The sequence below is a fragment of the Phyllostomus discolor genome, chromosome 9 (genome assembly GCF_004126475.2).
Source record: "Phyllostomus discolor isolate MPI-MPIP mPhyDis1 chromosome 9, mPhyDis1.pri.v3, whole genome shotgun sequence".
NCBI lineage: Eukaryota > Metazoa > Chordata > Mammalia > Chiroptera > Phyllostomidae > Phyllostomus > Phyllostomus discolor.
Window position 1 is genome coordinate 87,387,691 of NC_040911.2, and position 24,528 is coordinate 87,412,218.

General features: G+C 42.4%; 3 protein-coding genes across 11 annotated transcripts in view; 1 reads left to right on the top strand and 2 right to left on the bottom strand.

Moving 5' to 3' along the window:
* Nucleotides 1-1,160: 1,160 nt before the first annotated feature.
* NFS1 (NFS1 cysteine desulfurase) lies at nt 1,161-17,458 on the bottom strand. The gene is made up of 13 exons (XM_028524173.2): nt 17,301-17,458; nt 16,600-16,709; nt 15,776-15,892; nt 15,127-15,210; nt 10,234-10,386; nt 7,904-7,997; nt 7,293-7,427; nt 5,223-5,380; nt 4,724-4,829; nt 4,570-4,651; nt 3,838-3,921; nt 3,132-3,221; nt 1,161-2,573 (listed from the first exon to the last, which is right to left on the bottom strand). The coding sequence occupies exons 1-13, from the start codon at nt 17,395-17,397 to the stop codon at nt 2,510-2,512; spliced, it is 1,374 nt and encodes a 457-aa protein (XP_028379974.1). The 5' UTR covers nt 17,398-17,458; the 3' UTR covers nt 1,161-2,509.
* Nucleotides 17,425-18,938, top strand: ROMO1 (reactive oxygen species modulator 1). Of its 2 annotated transcripts, none has more exons than XM_028524175.2 (3): nt 17,425-17,559; nt 17,741-17,871; nt 18,756-18,938. In XM_028524175.2, the coding sequence occupies exons 2-3, from the start codon at nt 17,741-17,743 to the stop codon at nt 18,862-18,864; spliced, it is 240 nt and encodes a 79-aa protein (XP_028379976.1). In that variant the 5' UTR covers nt 17,425-17,559; the 3' UTR covers nt 18,865-18,938. The 2 variants fall into 2 exon arrangements, with proteins under 2 accessions (XP_028379976.1, XP_035865664.1); XM_036009771.1 differs by having other exon boundaries at nt 17,482-17,564.
* Nucleotides 18,939-20,906: 1,968 nt separating this feature from the next.
* RBM39 (RNA binding motif protein 39) overlaps nt 20,907-24,528 on the bottom strand; it is a 29,947-nt gene continuing 26,325 nt past the window's right edge. For 6 of the 8 annotated variants that reach the window (XM_028524001.1, XM_028524000.1, XM_028523998.1 and 3 more), the window contains 4 exons: nt 24,147-24,228; nt 22,506-22,611; nt 21,978-22,056; nt 20,907-21,878 (listed from right to left, as the gene is read on the bottom strand). In XM_028524001.1, coding sequence (XP_028379802.1) covers nt 21,778-21,878; nt 21,978-22,056; nt 22,506-22,611; nt 24,147-24,228 — 368 coding nt within the window. In that variant the 3' untranslated portion in view covers nt 20,907-21,777. Of the gene's footprint in view, nt 21,879-21,977; nt 22,057-22,505; nt 22,612-24,141; nt 24,229-24,528 lie in introns of those variants that run through there. The other 2 variants (XM_028523999.2, XM_036009770.1) reach the window with 2 other exon arrangements.

Below are 24,528 nucleotides of genomic sequence, written 5' to 3' on the forward strand. Positions count from 1 at the left end.
TGTATACTCTTTGTAGGTATAATATAGTACATTTAAAAAAAAAAACCCTAAGCCCTGGCTGGCATAGCTCAGTGGATTGAGTGCAGGCTGCGAACCAAAGTGTCACAGGTTCGATTCCCAGTCAGGCCACATGCCTGGGTTGCAGGCCACGGCCCCCAGCAACCGCACATTGATGTTTCTCTCTCTCTCTCTCTCCCCCTCACTTCCCTCTCTAAAAAAATAAATAAATAAAATCTTAAAAAAAAAAACCCTACTAAATGCAATGTAGTATCTTAGTTGGATCCTAGAACAGAGAAAGACATTAGTGGGAAAACCTTTGAAATCTGAATAAAATCTGAGGTTTAGTTAATATTAATGTACAGATGTTAATCTCTCAGTTTTAACAAATGTACCAAAGATGCTAAGTGAGGAGAAGTTGGGTGATGGATATCTAACTCTGTTTGCAACCTTTTGCTAAATCTAAAATTATTTAAAATACAGGCCTGGCAGGGTAGTTCAGTTGGTTATAGTGTCATCCAATATAGAAAAGTTGCAGGTTTGATCCCCAGTCAGATCACATATAAGCAACCAATGACTGCATAAGTAAGTGGAAAAACAAACTGATGTTCCTCTTTCCCTCATCGATAAATTAAAAAAATAAATACATAGCCCTGACTGGTGTGGCTCAACAGGTTGAGTATCAGCCTGTGAACTGAAGGTCACCAATTTGATTCCCATTCAGGGCACATACCTGTGTTGTGGGCCAGGTGCCCAGCTTGGGGGTGTAAGAGAGGCAACCAATCTATGTATTTCTCACACATCAGTGTTTCTCTCCCTGTCTTTCTCCCTTTCTGTCTCTCTAAAAATAAATAAATAAGCCCTGGTTGGTGTGCCTCAGTGGATTCAGTGCCAGTCTGCGAATCAAAGGGTCACCAGTTTGATTCCCAGTCAGGGCACATGCTTGCGTTGCGGGCCAGGTCTCCAGGGGGGCCACGAGAGAGTCAACCACATATTGATGTTTCTCTCCCTCTCTTTCTCCTTCCCTTCCCCTCTGTCTAAAAACAAATAAAATCTTTAAAAAAATAAAAATAACAAAGTAAAGATAAATAAAATATTTTAAAATAAATAAATACATAAATCAAGTTATTCAAAATTTAAATTTTATTTTAAAAACGTCTATAATTTCATCTCTTTCTCCTATCTATCTGCATTCACCATACTTTAGCTTAGTGGCTTTCAAACTTTTGACCACCACTCACATGAGAAATACATTTCCAACTTGGTACATGCATGCAAATATATAACTAAAATATTTAATATATGTGTGATGTAGTCTAATTTCACTCTCACTTGTATGTATTCTGGTAACTACCCACCTGTGGTTTCAGATCCACAAATGGAAAACTCGACACTGGCTGCACTGGCCTTCTACTGGTTTCTCAAATATGCTGTGCTTTTTCATACCTCAGGCCCTTTGCTTTTGCTGCTGTTTCTCATCCTTCACTCATTCCTAGCTCTATCCATGACTGGAAACCACATTTTTGCTTAACTAACACCTCCTCAGAAAAACTCTCATAGTATCGCCAGCATAGCAGTTTCTCCCCATTATTCCCTTTTACCACTCCAATTCTGTCAAAGCACTCATCACAACCTATAATATCCTTATTTGTTTACTCCTTATTTTCTGTCTTTCCACATGAGGGCAAGGTCCTTTTTGGTCCTGTTCTCCAGTGTCCAGAACAATATCAGGCTCCTGACAGGCACTCAAATAATTGCTGAAAGAAGAGCTATGGAAATCAAATGTAGTAATGGTCTGCTCCACAGTTCCCAACACATATTGAAATTTTCCCTGGGCTTCTCATAAAGTCACAGAGTGAATAGAGGAATGTGATTTTATTTCTTCAATCTGCAAATTAACAAACTTTTAAAAAGAAACAAATTTTTAGAATAATAGGTAGAATTATACAGACAGTTGTCACTCCACTAGGTCAAAAGAAAAGGACACAAGGACAGAAAGACACACTTTGTAAGATCTGTTCAGTCTACAATCAATATGAAGAGGTGTCCTTTGGAGCCACAGAAAAGATTAAATCTAGTTGATTACACTTGTTCCTGAAGGAATCAGTCTTGTTAGTAGCTGTACGCAACAACTCAAGTGTCCATGCATAGCACTGGGGTCCCTGAACAAAGGCCTTCTTTCAGTTCTGGCTCTCCCCACCAAGGATACGGACATGTCCAGCAGCGATAGTGTAACAGATGTCCCTCCTGTTTCAGGGTGAGACATACACTCACATCAGAGCAGAGAAAGACTCCTGAGAAATGGGAGTGTTCCCCACCAAAGAAACTGAGACTCCAGAAAGATAGTATTCCTGTGTTTCTGTCTTGGAGATGAGCTGATGCTGAAGTCAACTGGGTTATATCAATTCTGGTTTGAACATGAAACACCCACTGGTGTAACAAGGTGCTGGGCTGTGCATGGGTTGATGAGGCAGGAGCAGCCAGGCCAGCACATAGTCAGAAGCCCTCTCTTCTAGTGTTGGGTCCACTTGATGCTCTTAAGGTCAATGCCATCCTGCACCATCTCCCAGAGAGGGCTGCCAAAGAGAAGAGGTATTGGATGAGTGATGGCTTAAGAGAAGAAGTTGCCAACATTGGCTCCCAGGCCAAGAATCCTACATTAATGAGAGTTTTCCTATACTTAATCTGCAACTCACTAATTTTGTATTGATATTGCTACAATGACAACGATTAATACTATCAGTAACAATAATGAAAAACATCTAAATGTATGTACTTCTTTAGTTTATAAAAACATTTTTTCAGCCTTGGCTGGTGTGGCTCAGTGGACTGAGAGCTGGCCTGCAAACCACAGGGTTGCCGGTTTGATTCCTGGTCAGGGCACATGCCTGGGTTGTGCCCCGGTCCCTAGTAGTGGGTGTGCAAGAGGCAAACACACATTGATGTTTCTCTCCCTCCCCTCCCTGCTGTAAAAATAAACAAATCTTTAAAAAAAAAACACATTTTTTCATATTCTGAAAACTAGTAGCTGAGGAGATCCAGTTTCCTGCTTTGTGGAACTCAAGAGCATGAGGACAAAAGAGAAGCCAGCACTGCAATCTCTTGCAAAGGGTCCCTGGAGCAACAGTGCAGACCTCATCTCTCGAAGACGCTTCACGTGGTGAATGCACTTTTCAGCTGTGTAGTCCACTTCCTCCTCTGTAGTGAAACGGCCAATGCCAAACCTGAAAAAGGCGCAGGAGAAGAGCGCTGCATCAGAGCTCTGGCACGGAGGTAAATTCATTCAACAAATACTCAGTGAGGCTCTACTCCACAAAGAACATGGAGAGAACATGGCCCTTCCCCTCTAGATCAGAGATCCTCAGCGTTTCTATGGTTTGTGGACCAGCTACACCAGAATCACCTGAGACGTTTCCTACTCCTTCAGACCTAGTGAATCACAATCTCTGAGTGTGGGACTCCGAAATCTTCATCTTACACAAACTTCCCAGGTGATATTCAATGACATCTGAAAATCACTGCTCTAAAAACTTTCATGAAGAATTAAGAATAAGGAGCCCTCGATGGTGTAGCTCAGTGGACTGAGTGTGGGCCTGCAAACCAAAGGGTTGCCGGTTCGATTCCCAGTCAGAGCACATGCCTGGGTTGTGGGCCAGGCCCCCAGTAGGAGACACTCGAGAGGCAACCACACATGGATGTTTTTCTCCCTCTCCCCCTTCCTTTCCCTCTGTCTAAACTAAATAAATAAATTCTTAAAAGAAAGAATAAGGAAAACTAGATTGAGGAACACTATAACAGGAGGTGAAATACACAAAAGAAGATGAACCTCAACAAACTGACCTGATAGAAGAGTGAGCTAAATCCTCATCAGTGCCGATTGCTCGAAGGACGTACGAGGGCTCCAGGGATGCAGAGGTGCAGGCACTGAGGAGAAAGACACAGAGCCCTGCTCAGTTCATCATCAACATCTGCTTTTAGCCCCAAACCTCAGGCTTGCTCCTACCCCTCAGGTCCCTGAAGTTGTGCCATGGAGACAAAAGAGATATTCTCATTTGTTGGAGCTAAAGGGCCTGATGCTACCTGCACCTTCTGGGATATGAATCTAGCTTACCTGGCCCACAGGAAGGGTAAACGCCTTGAGCAAGGATACTGCCGAAGCATGACACTGCACAGGCTGGTCTGACAGCAAGAGGCAGCAGAACACGTGCTCACTCCCCTATGACTGCATATACCAGCCTAAAGGACAGCTAAACCCTTGGTGGCCTTTGAAGCATACTTCAATTCTAGAAGGCCTGTCACAGCACTGCTAATACAATATTAAAACAGGTACATGCAACTTCTGGGTCAACAAAAGGCACAAAATTCTACCCCAGGAAGCCCTCCTAGAGTGACAAATTTTAGCCTGTGCCCAGCAGGCTAAGAAAACCAGACGCTTACAAAATGACCTTTACTCTTAATCAACAGCTCCTGTGCCTGTCATCTCTACACTAGGAAGCTTAACAATTTGCTATGACACTTAGAAGCCAGGCTAATCAGTCCTGCCACAGTCACTGTCTATCTGGTCCAACCTACCTCCCCGAAGATAAGGCAACATCCTTGAGTGCCATCAGCAGACTCTCCCCTTCCACATAGGCGAAGGAGAGGTTGATACAGCCTGGAAGAAAGAACCATTAAGAGAGGAGTCTCAGGCTCTTCCAGAATGGGAATAGAAAGGGCTTGTTCAGACCTGGGTAATGGTGCTCAGGGTCTCCATTCATCACCACATCTGGAAGGCTCTTCATTATCTTCTGTGTCAGCCGCTCTGCTAGCTTGGAAATTCGCTTGTGGTCATACTGAGGAACACGCAAGGGAGAGCTAAGCATAGTGACCATCGACAGCACAGAAACACACAGGATGAGGAGCCCTTCTCCTGTGCCTGAAGTGACCCTGCATTAGACCCACCTCTTGTCCTGTGTTACTCATGGACAACACTGTAACCCCAGCAAAATAACTGGACACATGGTTCTAATGACCCCCCAAATAAATGAGCTGATAACTACTGAAAGGGCCTGGATTTTGGAGTCCATAATATCTCTCCAGAACAAGATGCCAGCAGCACCGGGACGAGGATGGTTTTCTTAACCCTCCTCTTCGGGTGGAGCTCTGACTCAGTCATGCCAAGGAGCCTCTAGCAGGAGACCCAGCACAGGGGAAGAAGCTGTGGGAGGGAAGTGCTCTCTCCATACCTCCATCTCTTGCTGCGCCACTTCACACGCAGCCCCCAGCCCCACCACCAAGGGTGTGGGCACCGTCCCAGACCGCATACCCCGCTCCTGCCCCCCTCCACTCTGCAGGGCCTCTACACGCACACGGGGCCGGCGGCGAATGTAGATGGCACCAACCCCTGAGAAACAAAGTTTGTTACAAAAAAGAGAGAAAGAAAAGTGCAGATGAAATAAAATATCACTTTCCAAAGGGGTCAAAATATTCTTTTAACTTTTATGTAGGCTTGAAATTTTTTATAGAGCCTTTATGAATTTTTATCCACTCCCATTTAAGCTCTTTTTTTAAGATTTTATTGATTTATTTTTAGAGAAAGGGGAAGGGAGGGAGAAAGAGAGAGAGAAACATTAATGTGTGGTTGCCTCTCATGTGGCCCACAATGGGGACCTGGCCCACAACCCAGGCATGTGTCCTGACTGGGAATTGAACTGGTGACCCTTTGGTTCGCAGCCCACACTCAATCCACTGAGCTACACCAGCCAGGGCTTGAAATTTTTTTTAATAAAAAAAGTTGGGGGAAAAAGAAAAAACAGCAGTAAAAGCATACACAATACTTATCAAAATTATTTAACATCAGGAAGGTAACTACCAGAAGGAGTAAAGGCTCATTTTAAATTTAAAGTAACTCCTTGCCCTGGCAGGGTAGCTCAGTTGGCTAGCATTGTCCCATACACCAAAAAGGTTGTGAGTTTGATCCCTGGTCAGGGCACATACAAGAAACAAGCAATGAATGCATAAATAAGTAGAACAACAAATCAATGTTTTTCTCTCTCTCCCCTCCTCCCTTTCTCTCTGTAAAATTAATAAATTTAAAAAATTTTAAAGATAAAAATAAAGTAGCTCCTGCCCTGGCCAGATGCCTCCGTTGGCTGGAGTGTCATCCCATACACCAAAAGGTTGTGGGTTTGATCCTCAGTCAGGGCACGACCTATATTGTGGGTTCGATCTCCAGTTGGGAGCACACACACACACACATATATACATCTTCAATTAAAGACAATAAAGGCAACACTTTAGTTAAAGGTAGAATGGCTGTCGGGCTCTTTAAAATAATAAGTCACAGAAATACTCTTTGCAACCTCTGGGAACCTTTAGAAGAAGTCATCTTACATGCTTCCAGGAGCTATCACACCCTTTTCCACAGGGTGTACACTCAGATGACACACCCTACAGACAGAGTGTGTACTGGCATTATGAACCCCCACAGGATCTCACCCCAGAGACAGAGGAGGAGCTATTTGTTTTTTATGGCTACCTCCATACAATGGCAGGCAATAGCATCTTCACAAACTAGGGGTGAAGAGGCAGAATTCTAATTAGAAAACATCCCTAATCCAAGAACACATGGAATAAACAAATATTCTTGAGAGACGTAACAGGAGCACACAGACCACTAAGTCCAGGAACAAACACCAAGATGCACAACCCACACAATCTTCGTCTAGGCTAAAGCAAGACACAAGGGAATGAAGGACTCAAAGAATATTGCTCTGCAGAGAGGGGAGACAGGTCTTAACAGGGACTTAACCCCTGTTCTTCAAATGGATGCCTACATGCTTTCTAAGGATTTTCTAAAGAGAACATGGAAGAATGGTTTGCTACACTGCAATTATGAAGATCCACAAATAAGCGAGTGTTCCTGGATATTGCTAAATGACACTTGCAGAGTGCTCTCCCTCTTGGCAGCACCCCTCCATGCCTTTCCCACCCCCTCTTCTTCTTGCCCCAGAGCCCGTTACCTTCACCTTTCCCTCTTCTAAGCCTTGTCCAAGGGCCCTTTCTTTTGCCTCTGTATCTTGTTTCTCGAGCCTATGTAGCCTGGCTGGCTCACTTCTACTACTTCTGTTACTTTCTAAGTAAACTTTCTCTTATCATTTTAAATAAATAAATAAATATATGACACTTGCATTCTGCAAGGCACTCTGAATTTACAACTTCTGAGAGCAATGGAAATCCCGAAGGAGTCCAAGGAACACCTGTGAAAGGGCTTACTGGGAAGTGCAGAGCAGAGAGACTGGAGGAGGGGCTGATACCTTTGGGACCATAGATTTTGTGGCCACTGATGCTCATGAGATCAATTTTCATGTCGTTGACATCAAGAGGGATTTTTCCAACAGCCTGGGCTGCATCAGTATGGAAATAGACCTTTCTGGAACTGCAAATCCGCCCTGAGGAAACGACAGGGGGGAAGAACCATAGTGTAATGTTGGGAAGTCACCTGGCAGTGGTCCCACAATGTACCCTGAGTTCTAGGGAAAAACTGCATCAGGCATTAGGCTCTAGCCATAGAAATCATCTTCTCTGTCTCTCTTCAACACTGCTCTTTTAATATATCAGATTAACTTCCATATTCTTTTTGATTTAAAAAGAGGCAGAGATTAGCAGATAGATTTGCTAACATGACTAAGAGGTTACAGGACGAGCCTCTGGCTCTAAGTGAGCATAATAAAGAGATAAAAGTGAAAAAGGTCAAAGAGGAAGAGAAAAAACAATAAAGGGCTATTTTGTTTGTTTTTTGTTTAATGTCCCTTTCCCCAGATTTTCTCACTGCACTCCATGAAGGATTACAGATGCCAGCCCACTCCCACTCCTCAAATGAATCCCAGTGGTGGGCCAGCATCAGGTGAGTATCCGGGATACTCACCTATTTCTACAATGGGCTGCTTCACTCCAATCTCATTGTTCACAGCCATGACTGAGACCAGGCTGGTGTCAGGCTGGATGGCAGCTTCTAGGTCCTAAGAATATCAGGAGTAAGGAGACTGTATACAGTATCGCCACCAAGTAGTCCTCCCCAACTTAGAATGCAGGCAAGCTTAGTCTTGGAAAGGAGCCTTTCGCTACACACCTGTCAGAAAGGTTTACATAAGAATAGTGACAATACAAAAATGCTGGCAAGGATGCAAAGAAACTTGATCACTCATACACTATTTGTGGGAACATAAAATGGTACAGCCACACAGAAAAACACTTTGGCAGTTTTAGTTCTTTATAAAATTTATGAACCAAAAGGGGTGCTGTGATAAATCAATGACCAAAAGTAAGTAACTTCACATGGTGACCTGGTCGAAAATTCCTAATTGGACCCTGGCCGGTAGCTCAGATGACCAGAGTATCATCCTGATATGCTAAGGTGGCGAATTCAATCTCCAGTCAGGGCACGTACAGGAGACAACCAATGAATACACAGATAAGTGGAACAACAAATTGATGTTTCTCTCTCTTCCCAGTTCTCTCTCTAAAAAATCAATTTAAAAATTGTTTTAAGTCAGGGATCTAGAGAAACAAAATGGATTACTGGGTACTTATTTGTAAAAAAAAAAAAAAAAAAAAAAATCCTAACTGCACTGGTGTGGTGGGTACTCATGCCCCAGGCCTATAACTTCTTTAGTAAAGGGTTTATCTTCGCCTTAAGCAAACCTTGTCCATTGTTCTTGGCCATCTAGGTTAATACACCTTTGAAAAGCCAGAGTAATATTCTTTCCCATACCCCTTAGAGGTGTAACCACCCTCAAAGGAGCACACAATCTTGTTAATTATTCTGTAAACCAATCCTAGAGATTTCCTCATCTTGTAGTCTTCTACCTTCATGTAATTGTCCTTATGTTTCCACCTTAATTCCAAATATACAGGACAGGGTCTTGTCTATAAACTACATCTTAGGATTTATCTAGGGATGCTAGTATCCAAAACCTGGTGGACTAGATGCTTGGACTCATTAGCCAAAATGGACACATAAGGACATGGGGCAAAAAGGGAAACACTCGTCTAAAAAACTACCCTTCCTCTTTAGAGTGATGAGAGACATCAGTGTAAGGGAGGAAGAGGCCAGAGCTTTGCCATGGTGTGAGCCCCTGGCACCTGGCACACATATCCAGTGGCTCCCACACCAACTAGGAAGCACCAATAAAGCTGAAAAATACATCCTGCCCTGGCTGGCGTAGCTCAGTGGATTGAGCACGGGCTGCGAACCAAAGCATCGCAGGTTCGATTCGCAGTCAGGTCACATGCCTGGGTTGCAGGCCACAGCCCCCAGCAACCACACATTGATGTTTCTCTATCTCTCTCTTTCTCCCTCCCTTCCCTCTCTAAAAATAAATAAAATCTTAAAAAAAAAAAGAAAAATACATCCTTGGGGAAAAAGGAGATGGTAGAATAGATGAAAGGGGAATATTGAAAGGACAGTCTGCATTATTTGCTATTGTGACGCCATTTGCTGAGCAGGCCGTGCCCTTGTTAAATCTGACTGCCATTTTACTCTCCTGAGCTTATGTCCTCAGGACTGGAAATTACTGGAAAGCAAGAACAGAACATGACTAATGGCCCATCACCCCACCCCCAGAGCCGTAGGCAAAAGATAAGGCTGGAGCAAACTGTAGCTTACTCAAAACCAGTGGAACCTTCCTTGTGTTTCAATGCCACCAAGAGCCCAGAGGCCACACAACAGCAACCCTGCCCACCCTGTGTAATCCAATAAAAACTCAAAGCCCCCACTCCTCAGTGCTGTTGTCTCTCTCTACGCCATGACCCTCTCCTCTCTTGGAGAGTGAGTAAAAACTTTACTCTCTGCCAGGGGAGTCCAACCTGTAGTCCTAGGGCCACACCCAGCCCAGGAGGGCTATGAATGCAGCCAACACAAAATCGTAAATTTACTTAAAACCTTTTTTTGCTCATCAGTTTTTGTATTTAATGTGTGGCCCAAGACAGCTCTTCTTCCAGTGTGGCCCAGAGACACCAAAAGGTTGGATTCCCCTGCCTATGCTCCCTTCTCTTTGTGAAGTCGCTCACAGCCCACGTCACTGACCATCCTACCAAATATACTCTCAGATTCTCTGCCAGGCCTACATCTCCAAGCCCCACCGGCATCATTAGCTCCAGTCCTTCCCTCGAGCTTGAGCTGAGGCAGAAGAGGGAGGTTTATAGGCTGAAGCCATGCTCCTCCAAATTTTCCCTCCAGCCAGGAGCCACTCCTACCTTCAGGTCAATGATCCCACTCTTCTTCACTGGGAGGTAGGTGACCTGAAAGCCCTCAGCTTCCAGTGAGCGGCAAGAGTCCAGGACGCATTTGTGTTCTGTCTGTGTGGTGATCAAGTGCTTTTTCCGTGACCTATAAAACCTGGCCACCCCCTATAAATTGGTGGTGGTGGAAGGAAGGAGAATATACTCAGAGAGACGGCAATGACTTTAATCCCATTTGTAAAGGGAGAGTGGGCAAGGGTGGTGAAAGGATACAGCCAGCCCTGTTTGCTATTGTGGCACCACTTGTCTCACAGACCTATGACCTTGTTAAACATGACTGCCATTTTATTCTTCTGAGTTTATGTCCCCAGGGCTAGAAATTAGTGGAAAGCAAAAACAGAACTAACCACTCCCTACAGCCATAGGAGGAAGAAAACATTGGAATAAACTGCAGCTTCCTGTTATAATGCCCCAACTGCCCAGGGACCACAGGACAGCAACCCCCCCCCCCCCAGCCTTTTTAAATCCAATTATAATCTAATAAAAGCTCAAAGCCCTAACCCCTTGGGGCAGGAGTATCTCTCCACACCATGTCCCTCTTCTTTCTTGCATAGTGAATAAGAACTTTACTCTCTATACTTTCTTCTCTTTGTAAATTCTTTCAGAGCCTGCATCACCGACCATCCTAACAGGTGGTATGCTCCAACATCAATTCCCTGACACTGACTGGGTGCCCTACAAATCAATTTAATCCTGATGCTAACACCCAGAGTTCATGCAAATCCCAAAGGTTAAGGGGCTCAGTCCCAGAAGACTGCTCCCACTTTAAATGCAAGCCACTAGTCCTGTGTGTCACAAGGCATACTTCTGCCCAGCTGGCTCCAAATTCAGGGCTTCCCACAGCCCTCTGAAGTTCAATAATTCACTAGAATGACTCACAGAACCCACTAAAAGTGCTATGCTTATAATTAGGGTTTTATTATAAAGAATACAACTCAGGAAAGCCAAATGGAAAGGTGCACAGGGTGAGGTCTGGAGTGGGGAGGGGCACAGTCTTCTGTGCTTTCTCCTTGTGGAATCTAGGCATGCCGCCTTCTCAGCACACCCATAAGTTCACCAACCTGGGAGCTTCTCCAAGCCTCAAAGTCCAGAGTTTTTTTTTTTAAGATTTTATTTATTTATTTTTTTTAGAGAGGGAAGGGGGAGGAGAGAGAGAGAGAGAGAGAGAGAGAGAGAGGGAGAGAAACATCAATGTGCGGTTGCTGGGGGTTATGGCCTGCAACCCAGGAATGTACCCTGGCTGGGAATTGAACCTGGGACACTTTGGTTCCCAGCCCGCGCTCAATCCACTGAGCTACGCCAGCCAGGGCTGAAGTCCAGAGTTTTTATGGGGGTTTCATCATGTGGGCATGATGATTAAATCTTTGGCCACAGGACTGAACTCAATCTCCAGCCCCACAATTCTCCTCAGAGGCTGAATGTTCCAATCCTCTAATCACATTCTTGATCGTTCTGGAGTGACCAGCCTGTCCCTTGAAACTAGGGCCCATTGCCCTGGCTGGGAGCTCAGTTGTTTAGAGAATTGTCCCCGATACCCCAAGGCTGTGGGTTCGATCCCTTCTCAGGCATATACAAGAATCAACCAATAAGTCCTGGCTGGTGTGGCTCAGTGGATTGAATACTAGACTGGGAAGCAAGGGGGTTGCTGGTTCTATTCTCAGTCAGGGTATATACTTGGGTTGCAGGTCCATCCCCAGTGGGCACATGGGAGGCAACCACACATTGATGTTTCTCTCCCTCTCTTTCTCCCTCCCTTCCCCTCTCTATAGAGATAAATAATATCCCTTCCCCTCTCTATAGAGATAAATAAATAAAATAAAATCTAAAAAATAAATAAAAGAATCAACCAATGAATGCATACATGAATGGAACAGCAAATTGATGTCTCTCCCTTTATATTCCCCCTAATCTCTCTCTTTCTAAAATCAATTTTAAAAAGTAAAAAATAAAAAGAAAGAAACTAAGGGCCCATCATGAATCACCTTATTACCATAAACCCAGATATGGCTCAAAGGGGCTTGTTTTGAATCAGAAATGACAATCTTATCATTCAGGAAACTCCAAAAGTTTTTGAAGCTCTGTACCAGGAACAGAGAAAAAGACCAAATATATTCATAGGTGGAAAATAGGGAACACACCTATCCTTTCTCCCCAAGCAAAAGCCTCTCTTTTTTATTTCTATTTAAATAGCAAAACATGCAAATATGGTGATAGTGATACCCAAAGCTGGCAGTATAGAAGTGAAACTCATACACTTACTGCTTATAGCAGTATTTATGCTATAACTCTTCAGAGAGTTATGTAGAAAGATGTCTTAAAAGCTGTATTCACATTTTTTTTTACTTTCTTTTTTTTAAAGATTTTATTTATTTATTTTTAGAGAGATAAGGGAGGGAGATAGAGAGAAAGAGAGAAATATCCATGTGTGGTTGCTGGGGGTTATGGCCTTCAACCCAGGAATGTACCCTGGCTGGGAATCGGACCTGCGACACTTCAGCCTGCGCTCAATCCACTGAGCTATGCCAGCCAGGGCTTGTATTCACATTCTTTAACTGTGATTCCTCTTTTGGGAGTTTACCTTAAGGAAATATTGCAAAAGATAGATGAAGCTAGAGACAAAATATGCCTGAGGATTTTACAATCCTCGAGAAACATGGAAAGGTTAAACACATCCAACAAGAGAAGTAATAATAAAATAAATACTAAGTTAGAAAAACACAACTCCATGAACAAGAATATAGTTATATTAAAAATAAAGGAGTTGGGAATGGAAGAACATAGGACATGTTATTAATAGCTACAGAAGAATAAATATGACATGCTACAATTTGTGAAAATATTAAAAGCAAATTTATATATATGTAGTTTTTTTCTGAAACAACACTAAACAGAACTAGTTTAGAATTAACATAATAAACTTCACAGACCAGCACTTGTGGTTAGAGAAGGACTTACACTTTATGTGAAACTTTTTTATGGAATTAAAAAATCTTATCACGCCCTGGCTGGCGTAGCTCAGTGGATTGAGCGCGGGCTGGGAACTAAAGTGTCCCAGGTTCGATTCCTAGCCAGGGTACATTCCTGGGTTGCAAGCCATAACCCCCAGCAACCGCACATTGATGTTTCTCTCTCTCTGTTTCTCTCTCTCTCTCCCTCTCTCTCCCTTCTCTCTCTAAAAATAAATAAAATCTTTAAAAAAATCTTATCACAAGTGCATGAATTATTTTCTAAAAATTAAAAAGAAAAAAAATATGAAACCCCATTCTTCCAGACCTTATAATAGAACACTACTTTAAAAGCAGAATATAAAACCAACTAGGCTAAATTTATTTATTATTATTTTTAAAGATTTTATTTCTTTTTAGACAGAAGGGAAGGGTGGGAGGAAGAGAGGGAGAGAAACATCAATGTGTGGTTGCCTCTTGTGCAACTGGGGATCTGGCCGGCAACCTAGGCATGTGCCCTGACTAGGAATTGAACCAGTGACCCTTTGATTCTCAGGCTGTCACTCAATCCACTGGGCCACACCAGCCAGGACCCAATTAGGCTAAATTTACAACATAAAAACTATATGTTTTTAAAGACAAGGAATATAAAAAGGAAAACACTGGAAAGTTCCCCTTCTCCTATCCCACTTACTCATAGTGTAGAATGCTCTAATAGCAGGTATGTATTTACTCTACCCGTCCAGGAGACTAAGGGGAATCCTGTCACAACTATTCTTAGCAATACTTAATCTACTTTTGGGATCTGTGGAATCCTTCAAAAGAAACATTTTCAAAGTTTGGAAACCATCCTCATTTCTTGGAAGGACCTGGCTCTGTGGTCTCTACAGTCCAAAGAAAGGATGATTTCCTGGAGCCTGTCCCAGGCCTCCTATGCTGAGGTCCAAAAAAAAAGAAGAAATACTGGAAGCAAAGTTGAAAGACAACACTAAGAAGGGGTGAAGCTGGAGTTGAACTAACAACAGCCCACAATTTATCAGAACCAGGGCACTTATACAAGTGATCCTAGTAACCAGGTTCAATCAAAGCTGGTTATGTTCTTAGAAATATATGACTACTGAGAGTGGAATTTTACTTTTGTAAGTACCAGATATCTGTATATCCCAGGGACAGAGTGATTTCTCCCAGAATGGGTGACCAAATGAATGCCACAGAAACCAATACCTGAAAATGGGGGCATCTAAAGAAACGGGAGGAGCCCTGGCTGGTGTGGCTCAGTGGATTGAGTGCTGGCCTGAGAACTGAGAAGTTGCCGGTTTCATTCCCAGTCAGGGCATGTGCCTGGGTTATGGGCCAGGTCCCCAGTTGGCGGGGGTGTGAGAGGCAACTGATCGATGTATCTTTCTCCCGCATCGATGATTATCTCCTCTTTCTGCCTCCCTTCTCCCTCTAAAAATAAAGCAATAAACTCTTTTTTAAAAATAAAGAAATGGGAGAAACTTGTTGCAAACAGATCTGATCAGAAAGAAAAGGGAAGGTGGAAAGGAGGGCAGCTCTGAAATCATATATATAGGGGTGAAGCTGAGAAACATGCTCAATTACAAATGCATTCTGGACTTCACTGTGACTAAATCACTTCATCTCTGAGGTAGCTGCTGTCCCCAAAAATCAAGTGGTTAATGGTCCAAAAACCACTTCCTTTCCTATCCAACTACCTTACTAAATTCAGTTCAATGGGAACAAAGGGTTAAAGGAAACAAAAAAATCAGAGTTTGTTTGTGTCCTTTCTTTACAATAGGGTGGGAGTAGCTAGCTGGGAAATACACGCATAAGCCCAGATGATAGAAGGACACCATCTCCCAAGTGAAGAAACCAAATATGCCCTTTGGTTCCCTTTTCTTACCTTAATTGCTATATTATTGGATTCAGTAGCACCACTAGTGAAAATGATCTCACGAGGATCTGCCCCAATGAGAGATGCTACTTGCTGCAAACCAAGAAACAGAGAGAAGTAACATCAGTTCCCCAGGAAAGTAGTTAGTTCTAGGATATGGCTAGGACAGAGCTTTGGATCAAGAAAAGCTCCACTGCATTCTACCAACTGCCCAAGAAGTTCTGCGCCCAGTAGGGTCAGGCAAGGATAAATTCAGTTACATCCTAGATCCCAGGCTCTTTTTCAGCCCAATACAAAATAATAATAATAAAAGTGGTGTTTTTAAGAAATCATTATTGATATATATATTTTTGGGGGGTAGGGTTAATAGACACATCATGGTCAGCATTGTCTCATTTAATTCACCCAATAACCCTAGGAAGTAGGAACTCTTAAAATCTTATCTGCAATGTAAGGAAACTTAGGCTTGGAGACATTAGATAAGAAAATGTGGGAACTAGTTAAATGCCTTCAGAGGGACTCCAAGGCACCTCTCTGAATCTCTTTCTGAAAGAGCCCCAAACCATTTCTACCTCCACCCACACTTACCAAGAAGGAAATGCCTCCCACAGGCCCCTGAATCTTGCCATCAGTTCCTCCTAGACTCATCTGTACTAACCTGGCGAGCACGCTCCATGGCTGCCTCACTCTCCCAGCCATAAGCATGTGTCCGGGAGTGTGGGTTCCCATAGTAGTTGACAAGGTAAGGGAGCATGGCATCAAGCACCCGAGGGTCCTGTGCACAACAGAATAGATCAGTCTTTTTGAGCCCATAGTTAACTCAGGTCCCACTCCATTTCCTCAGATCTCTCCCAGCACACTCCCAAACCTTCAGACACTGTTTAGATCAGGCTGCAAACATTCTTATAGCCCCTCAGATACTAAACAAACATCAACCTAATATGCTCCCACTCCCAATCCATCTTAAATCAGGCTATTCTACCTTCTCCCAGGGTAATCTACAGACGTTGTTTTGTCCTGACAGCCATTTCTGCAGGTGTTTCCATTCCTACCAGAAACTGTGATCTACAAGCAGCCAGGACATGACAGAGTCCCTATGTTGGTGAAACCTTGCGTTAATACTCAAGTGTTTATCATGTGCCCAGCTGCTAAAGGCTGATTCATGTCTTTTCATCCATTTTTTACTTGCCCAAATCCACACTTACTAAGTTGCAGTCCTGATAATTCCAAAGCCCATGCTTTTAACTAGTATTATAGTGCCTGCACTGAAGTAATTTGAACAAGATCAATAGCTTGGAAGTAGCTGAGCCATTTCTAGTGGACGATAACTTAAGCCTCCCAATTCCTGGCTCACTGCTTTTCCCAGCACACACTCATCAATGGCTCTTAATTCTACAAGGATCCAGCCATTTAGGTACATTGTCACGTCTACAATAGAATTCCTAAAAAAAGCATTGGGAAGAGCAGTCCCTCCATCCTTACCAGAGGAGTTGTAGCTTGCACATCCATATACAGAGGTCGCAGCACTGACTCCACCTCCGGAGCAGAGGCTGTATCTGAAGGAACAGCAGACTGGGGAGCATGGTCTAAAACTGACAAAAATATGGAACGGAGGGGCCAAGTGAGAAGGGATGCAACTACGGACACAGAGTATTCAAGACAGCAGAAGGCAAAAGCCGGATGGAGATAAGTTTAAGGAATGTTGGGGTTGAATCTTAATAAAAAAGAAAACAGAGGATTGGAGCAAACTGTGAAAGAAGGTAAGGGACAGAGACAGGGTTCTTAGAAGGGAATGCTGGCACAATATTCAAATTACATTGTTGGGAGTGGAGATGGGTCTGAAAGGACAAGGCCATTTAGAAGGAATGTGGAGACATAGTAGGTAAAATCTCTTTTAACGGTCACTGGCTAAACGACTAGCATCTCTAAAAGTTGGCCAGAAGTCTGAAGGCCAAGCCTAGGGCTCTGAGGGTCTGCGGGATAGGATCTGAGGGGATCGCGGCGAAGTCACTAAGAAGGTAAGACTAAGAAAGTTAGAGGGGTGCAGCCAAGGGGAAAGGTCAGAGCGTCTAAGTAGCCGGCAAAAGAGGGAAGCTACGGAATATTTCGGATGCGTCAAAACGCAAAGGAGCTAGGTCCACTTCTTCTGGGAGGGTGGCAGCAAGAGGGACATGGGGTCGTACCGCGCAGGCGCAGACCCCGAGTGGGCGCCTCGGGCCCCGGGCCCGGAACTGGGGGTACTGCCGCAGCCACCCGCCTCCAAGCTGTTCGCAGCAGCATCTTCCCGATGGCACAGCCCCTGGCCCCAAGCGGTTTGCAGTCCTTGCTGCAGACTCCCGGAAGTACTGTTCAGCGCCCCGGAAGCATTCCTCGGGCCACGAGTACGCCCCGCCTGTCGTTCCGTGTGAGACGTAGACTTGAGCTACCGAGGCTGCGAGCGAGGTGAGGTGTGGGATCGGGGATCCGAAGGCTAAAAGGGTGATAGAGTTGGATACCTCTCTGATTTTCCTTCCCGAACTTCCTCGAACCCTTAAGCACGCTCCCCACGCCCTTTCCTCCGGCCCCCGCCCGGCTCTCAGGATGGCGGCCAGGCCTGCATTTTTCTTATCTTCGAATCCCGCAGATGCCGGTGGCCGTGGGTCCCTATGGACAGTCCCAGCCAAGTTGCTTCGACCGCGTGAAGATGGGCTTTGTGATGGGTTGCGCCGTGGGCATGGCGGCCGGGGCGCTCTTCGGTACCTTTTCCTGTCTCAGGTGAGGGGCGCGGGTGGTGACCTCTGGGCGGGACTACCGGACCTTCCTGCCCCATTCCTACAGCCTGAATAGAGCCTTAACTCGTTCCAATCTCCTCACTGTCCTCTGAGCGAGACTGATTTCCTAGCCGCTTTAAGTGGTCTGGAAGGACCGGTTGGAACCCTCGGTGCCTGAGAGTATGAGCTCTGACTCAACCTCCTTGTGGCGCCTACTCGTTCTGTAACCTTAGGCAAGCTGAGCCTGCGTTTCCTCACGTACGAAATGAGGGCCGTAACTCCTGCCTCACAGAGCTGGAAGGACCAAGTCAGAGCACATATAGCACAGAATCTGGCACATATTAAGTGCTCAGTAAATGGTTTTTACTGCTGTTATTTCCAATTGCAAGTCGCGAAAGATACTTGTTGAGCAGTTTTACTGTACTGTGAACAGGATGGTAGAGATGAAGCAGATAAATCCTACGCCCTAAATGTCACTTGTACATGTAGTAGACTACTATTCCCAATTTTCCAGATTGTAAATTACCATTTACTGAAAATTAGTGTCACTCACTGTGTCACGTGCTGCAATGCTATCGCAACAATTGTGGTGTTTCACATTTTATACCTGACACAGCTTATAAAATGAATCCACAAGAACTTTAAAACATTAGGGAACACTAAGGATCATACATATATAGAGGTAAAACCACAAGAAAATGGTTTCCATGTACTTGACACTGCTTGCTGACTCCCAGAAACTAAAGGCAGTCTCAGATCCCAGGTGGGAGGGGATGTCCTGTCAGACTTCTGGAAAGCTCTGTTCATCACTAAAAAAACACTCTGGAAAAGGGCAGTTAACTCTGTACAGTATTCCATTGGCCCCATCTTGGTTTCCTCCTCTCTCAGGATTGGAATGCGGGGTCGGGAGCTGATGGGCGGCATCGGGAAAACCATGATGCAGAGTGGCGGCACCTTTGGCACATTCATGGCTATCGGGATGGGCATCCGATGCTAATCAAGGCAATGGTTGCCCACTTCCACCCCGTCCCATCAGTCCCATGTACTATAATAAAAAGACTTTGAGTAGTCTTGGTGTGTTGGAGGCATTTTCTTCTCATTGTCAGCCTATTACATAGCTTGGTTTGAGATTTTGTGAGGCAGAGTAAGTGTCCTTTTCACTAGACCTGTATCTGATAAATCCAGTTAGAAAAATTCTCCATGCCTGGAATCTTCCAGATTCTAGTAAACCCCTATTTTCCATCCTTTCAACGTTGATAAGTGATCCTACTATCACTATTTTAAAGGTGGAAAAATGGAAGCTACAAGTATATTCTACTTCTTCAAGGTCACAATGCAGAAGTGGGTTGTTTTTTAATGACATGTTCATCCAAAAATTTGGCCCAACAGCTGATGGCTTGCTCAATTATCCACCATGGAATAAAACCAAGCCATCAGACACTTTCGTAGCTCAACTAAGTCAATCCCAGATTTTTTAAGGATTTTCTTAAAAATGAGAAAGGGAAATTATCAGTTGCCTTTTGCATGTGCCCCAACCTGAAATAAAAAACTGCTACCTTATGCTTTGCATGAGGTGCTTGAATCCACACCCATCAAGGTGATCCCAGATGATTCTGTATAAACTGATTCCCATCCCCCCACAAAGTTCTAATTGACTTGATAGGTAGGGTCTTAATGAGTCAAATGCCCCTTGTCTACTCATGCCAGACCTTCACAGATTTTGTTACAAACTCCATTACCCACTGTTACAAATTCTAAGGAAATAAGAAACTTTAATGAAATGTTTGGGGGACACAGGACACTTCAGATGCAGCCAAAATCAGGAACACTTCCAGAATAGCAATAGCAGCTACAGATTTTTCGAAGTGGATACTATCTCATCCATTACCAGAAGGATTTCACTCAACTACTTTTGTTTCTCTCCCTTTCTCCCTTCTCTAAAAATAATACACAGAACTCAAATTTTATTGTGGTAGTGACCTACATTTTGTCACCTCATATAATACATACCGGTGGCATTCTAGCCAGGAAACAGCTGCAGTTAATTGGATCATTTCCCCAGTACACCAAAAGGTTGCCAGTTCTATCCCTGTGGGGGAGTGGAATGGGAGGCAACCAATTTATTTTTCTGTCTCCCTTAACTCTAAAAGCAGTGAACATACACATGGACACTTTTGCTGACCCTGGAAAGGATGGCAAAACTTGACAGAATAAAGACAAGAAAAAATTTAGCTATGCACAATTTGTTAAGGAAAAACTGATAGTGTCAAGTCACCCCAAGAAACACTGCTGTCCAGTGTTCAAAAATAGTTAAGTTTAATCGTGAACTTCAGGTTAAATAACTGAATCAATTAAAGCCAAGCAATTTTAGATTATCCAGCAAGAATTGATAGAAAACTGTGATGCCTCCATATTCAAACGGATTAAGTATCTTGATATCTGAGTAAGTGTATAAAACTTGTGCCTCAATGATAGATCAATTCCACAGAAAAAGAAATGAGATCGTCGTCATGAGCAACAATGCTCACTCCAAGGTTCGACTTAGACAAAGCTTAATGCAGAGTCCAAGAGTAAATGGTGAAAGATCACTACCCAAGTTGAAGCTTGGTATGGTATTATGGTTATGAAGCTATTATGGTATTATTATATCATAATAAAGTAACAAATGCAATCAAATCAATTTGGGAAATCACTTTGAACTTATACCATTTTTTGTTGTCTTTACTTTTAAATAATAAAGCATATTTTCAAAGATGCCCCCCAAAACCACAGAACACTTAAGGCCATTAAGACACATAATGACTTTGTTTGGTTTCCTTTTTTTGTAAATCCCTGTTTTGATACATCACCCTAAATAAATAAGCAAAGTGCCAAGATAGAGTAACAAACAGGAATGTACAGAGACATGTGAGGGTACGACTTGATCCAGACTCTAAGAATTTTCCCGAAGAGGCAAATACCAAATAACTACAGAAAGTCAAAAACAACTATTTTCATGTTTCTATGACTTTAAAACATTTCAAAAATAAAGATTTCTTGTGGCCTTTTAAAGAGAATTTTATTTGAGTGGTTCTTACAAAGATTGTTGCAATATGAAAGTCATTTGTTTGATAGAAATATCAAGCTGTCTTGTCAAACACACTGAAGTAACCCAAAAATATATTTCAGAGCTCACAGAGCTTAAAAAGAGCAAAGATTATATGCAACCAGACAAAACCTATTTCTGCATTTCCTATTTCTTGCTCAGACTGCTTTGCCTTACCAGACTGTCACTAAACATCTTGAGGAAATGCAGGGATCATTTTGTTTGGAACCTTAGACACAACGGAACACATATTTACAAAGAAACTTTTACAGATACATTAATTGAAAAGATACCATTCAAAAATGGAATTTTGAAACCTTTTCTTGCCAATTGATCAGAATGTGAGATGTTAATCAAACAGCCCTTAAGCTGTCTTGAGTTTCCATACACTAAATAGGTATTTCAGAAACCTCTGCTAAACCATTAGCTAAAAGTAACATTAGCAAAAATGTGAAATGTAACTGCTGTGTAAAAAGTTAGGCTTCTGAAATGAAACATTAAAAACATCATATCCCTGTCTGCCTTTTTACATTAAGCACATTTGTTCCCCTAGAGCTATTCCTATAGATCTTTAATGTAATTTTCTACATGTACATTTAAAAGGCAGAACAAGAGAACAACAGCTTTGTATACAGTGGGATTTGCTAGTTAGGGAGAATGAGCACACTGAATTCCTGTTAACATTTTTATTTTTTCAAGGTAACAGGAATTGTATACAAATGACAGTAGACCCTCGCCTCTTTATTTTTATCTAAATAAAAGATAACTCAAGATGAACTCTCAAGAAAGAAAAAGAGCTATGTACATAAGGGACTATATCTTCCTTCATCGTCTACTTGGAACCAGTAGTTGTGTTGCTGTCATGGAATCAGGAAATAGGTTGTGATAAGTTGGAAGAGGTACATATGCTGCTGTTATCATTTTACCTGTTGGGGAAAAAAAACAGATATAGGTAGTTTAACATCTTCACTTTGATTAATTAAAGCCTTAATTATAGTGACTTAGAAGAAAAAAATCAAACTCACCAGCAAACCACCTGCCATGCAATGCATTGACAGCAGCAATGGCTGCAGCAATTGATGGGCACTTCACATACACATTGCCCTAAAATATACATACACAAAAAAGGTTAAGGGCACTGCCATAAACAGCATGAATTTTAATAAGTTTATGCACATTCCCTGTAGAAAACTCAGTGCTCTATAGTAATTGTATAGCTAATACATAGTACACCTAGAACTTCATTGAAAAATGTTTGTTCTCCCACAAATCTGCTTCTGTACTTTTTTTTTATGATTTGAAAGCTGCCAAAGAAGGAAGATGCCAGGATTTCATGGCAAGATCTCAACACTAAGCAGCAACACTAGTTGTCTAATTCTCTATTATTTTTAAAGTGTCTTTATCTTGGAGGGTGTATATTTAGTCAGTATGTTGAAGTTTCCTTTAAGAAAAAAACTCTATGGAAAAACAATGATAATATGATCCAAGTATCTGTGAAGCTAAAGGCAAAAGAGCAACAACATATTTTAACTTATTAAAAAAGATCAAAATACCTGAGCTGAATTTTTGTCAACATAAATATGAATAACTCCTCCATGTTTATTACATTCTTCAATCACATCATCTTTAATCTCTGTATCCCATCCAACTTCTTCTTCCCTGTAAAAAAGTATTCAGCTTTTTTTAGACACTGTTCAAACTCATAAAGTTACATATATTTTCATTTGTATAAAAACTTGATGTTAGTAGTGCCCAGACTGCTGTGGCTTGGCTGGATGAGCACCACTCTGCAAAGCAAAAGGTTGCCAGTTCAATTCGGAGTCAGGGCACATGTGCCTGGGTTGGGGGTTCAGTCCGAGTCAGGGAGCCTGTAAGAAGCAACCATCTGACACTTCTCTCCCTTTATCCCTCCCTTCTCCTCTCTGTAACAACAATATCTTTTATAAAAATCAAAATAAACATTGTTTCTAACCAAGCTTACACATTTTTAACACCATCATTTAGTTTGACATTTTTCCAATGATACTTACAACTACAGTTTATCTCCATATCACAGACAAACCTAATAGCTTCCAAGGCTTTTTCTATGGTAAACTATGAACGAATATAAATGCAAACAGCATGTTGTAACTCTAGTTATTGTATGAAGTATGTTTCTTGAAATATAACAGTTGACAATATAATTCACTGAGGGGAGGGGGTGAGGGAACCCTTACATTTTTATTAGATTACTAACATGACTTAGAAAAACAAGATGTGCACTGATTAATAAAACGCATTCTAATCACTGGGTAGGAAGTAGAAAAATTTCCTAAATTGACAGATGGCACTAATAAAAACAAGAAAATTGGAAGATACTTGTCTGCTATTAGACTGAAACAAGTTTAAAATTTCAAAGCCCAGAAACAAAAGAGTAAACTGGTGATCAAAATAAATGCTGATACAAAGTTTACAGAAAATGCCCTGGCTGGCATAGCTCAGTGGATTGAGCGCAGGCTGTGAACCAAAGTGTGGCAGGTTCGATTCCCAATCAGGGTACATGCCTGGGTTGCAGGCCATGACCCCCGGCAACAACCGCACATTGATGACTCTGTCTCTGTCTCCCCCTGCACTCCTTTCCCTCTCTAAATAAATAAATAAATAAATAAATAAATAAATAAATAAATATCTTAACAAACAACAAAAAAAAAACAACAACAAAAAACCCCCACACTTTACAGAAAACTACTGAGATATATCAATGGAAAATGTAACATTTACATAGCTTTCAACTGAATTCCAATCTTACAAACATATCCAAAGAAATTAATCAGCAATGGCCCTGGCTGGTGTGGCTCAGTGGATTGAGCACTGGCCTGCAAACTAAAAAGGTCACTGGTTGATTCCCAGTCAGGGCACATGCCTGGGTAGCGGGCAAGGCACCCAGTGTGAGGGTGTGCAAGAGGCAACTGATCAATGGATCTCACACACATCTATGTTTCTTTCCCTACTCTCCCCCAGGATAAAATCTTTTAAAATTTTTTAAAAACAGAACAGTCAGCAATATGCATAAAAATTGTGCGACAAGAATCAAAACTGTTACATTATTTGAACTATAAAATACCCCAAAACATTTTAAGTGTTAATTCAGAAAAGTTAAATATTAAAGGTTTTACAGCATACCCTTTTGAACCTGACCAAAGTATTTTACTTACGTTTGAGGGTTAAACATGTTAGAGAGTTGAAAACACTGTGTTGCAAGAGGTTGAACAGAGGCAGCCGCAGCTAAAGCTGAAGCTATAAAAAAACAAAAAAAGGGAAATTAGTTTCATAGAAAATGTATCAGAATCAAATTAAACCAAAAAACCCCACCAAACCCTGAGTATAAAACTAGGATACTGTCAAGACAGCCACTTCACTAATTTATTTAATAATGATCTCAAAGTATATGAGTCCCCCATTTTAGTTGCTGGAAAACTGAGGCAACACTGAAGTGGCTGATCTTAAGAAAATAAAAATTCAATTATACAAGTATCAGTACAAATCAATCCAGAAAGGCGAAGAATAAAACTGAACACTGATTTTGTAGGACTACTA

Excerpts from the sequence above, each read along its gene's own strand:
- NFS1 (XM_028524173.2), bottom strand. The coding sequence starts at position 17,397 with ATGCTGCTGCGAACAGCTTGGAGGCGGGTGGCTGCGGCAGTACCCCCA. Across the intron at positions 15,211-15,775 it reads CCATGGAGCGTGCTCGCCAG|CAAGTAGCATCTCTCATTGG; the intron begins GTTAGTACAGAT and ends CTTGGTTTGCAG. Across the intron at positions 3,222-3,837 it reads TTAGCTCACTCTTCTATCAG|GTTTGGCATTGGCCGTTTCA; the intron begins GTCAGTTTGTTG and ends CGCCTTTTTCAG.
- ROMO1 (XM_028524175.2), top strand. The coding sequence starts at position 17,741 with ATGCCGGTGGCCGTGGGTCCCTATGGACAGTCCCAGCCAAGTTGCTTC. Across the intron at positions 17,872-18,755 it reads GGTACCTTTTCCTGTCTCAG|GATTGGAATGCGGGGTCGGG; the intron begins GTGAGGGGCGCG and ends CTCCTCTCTCAG.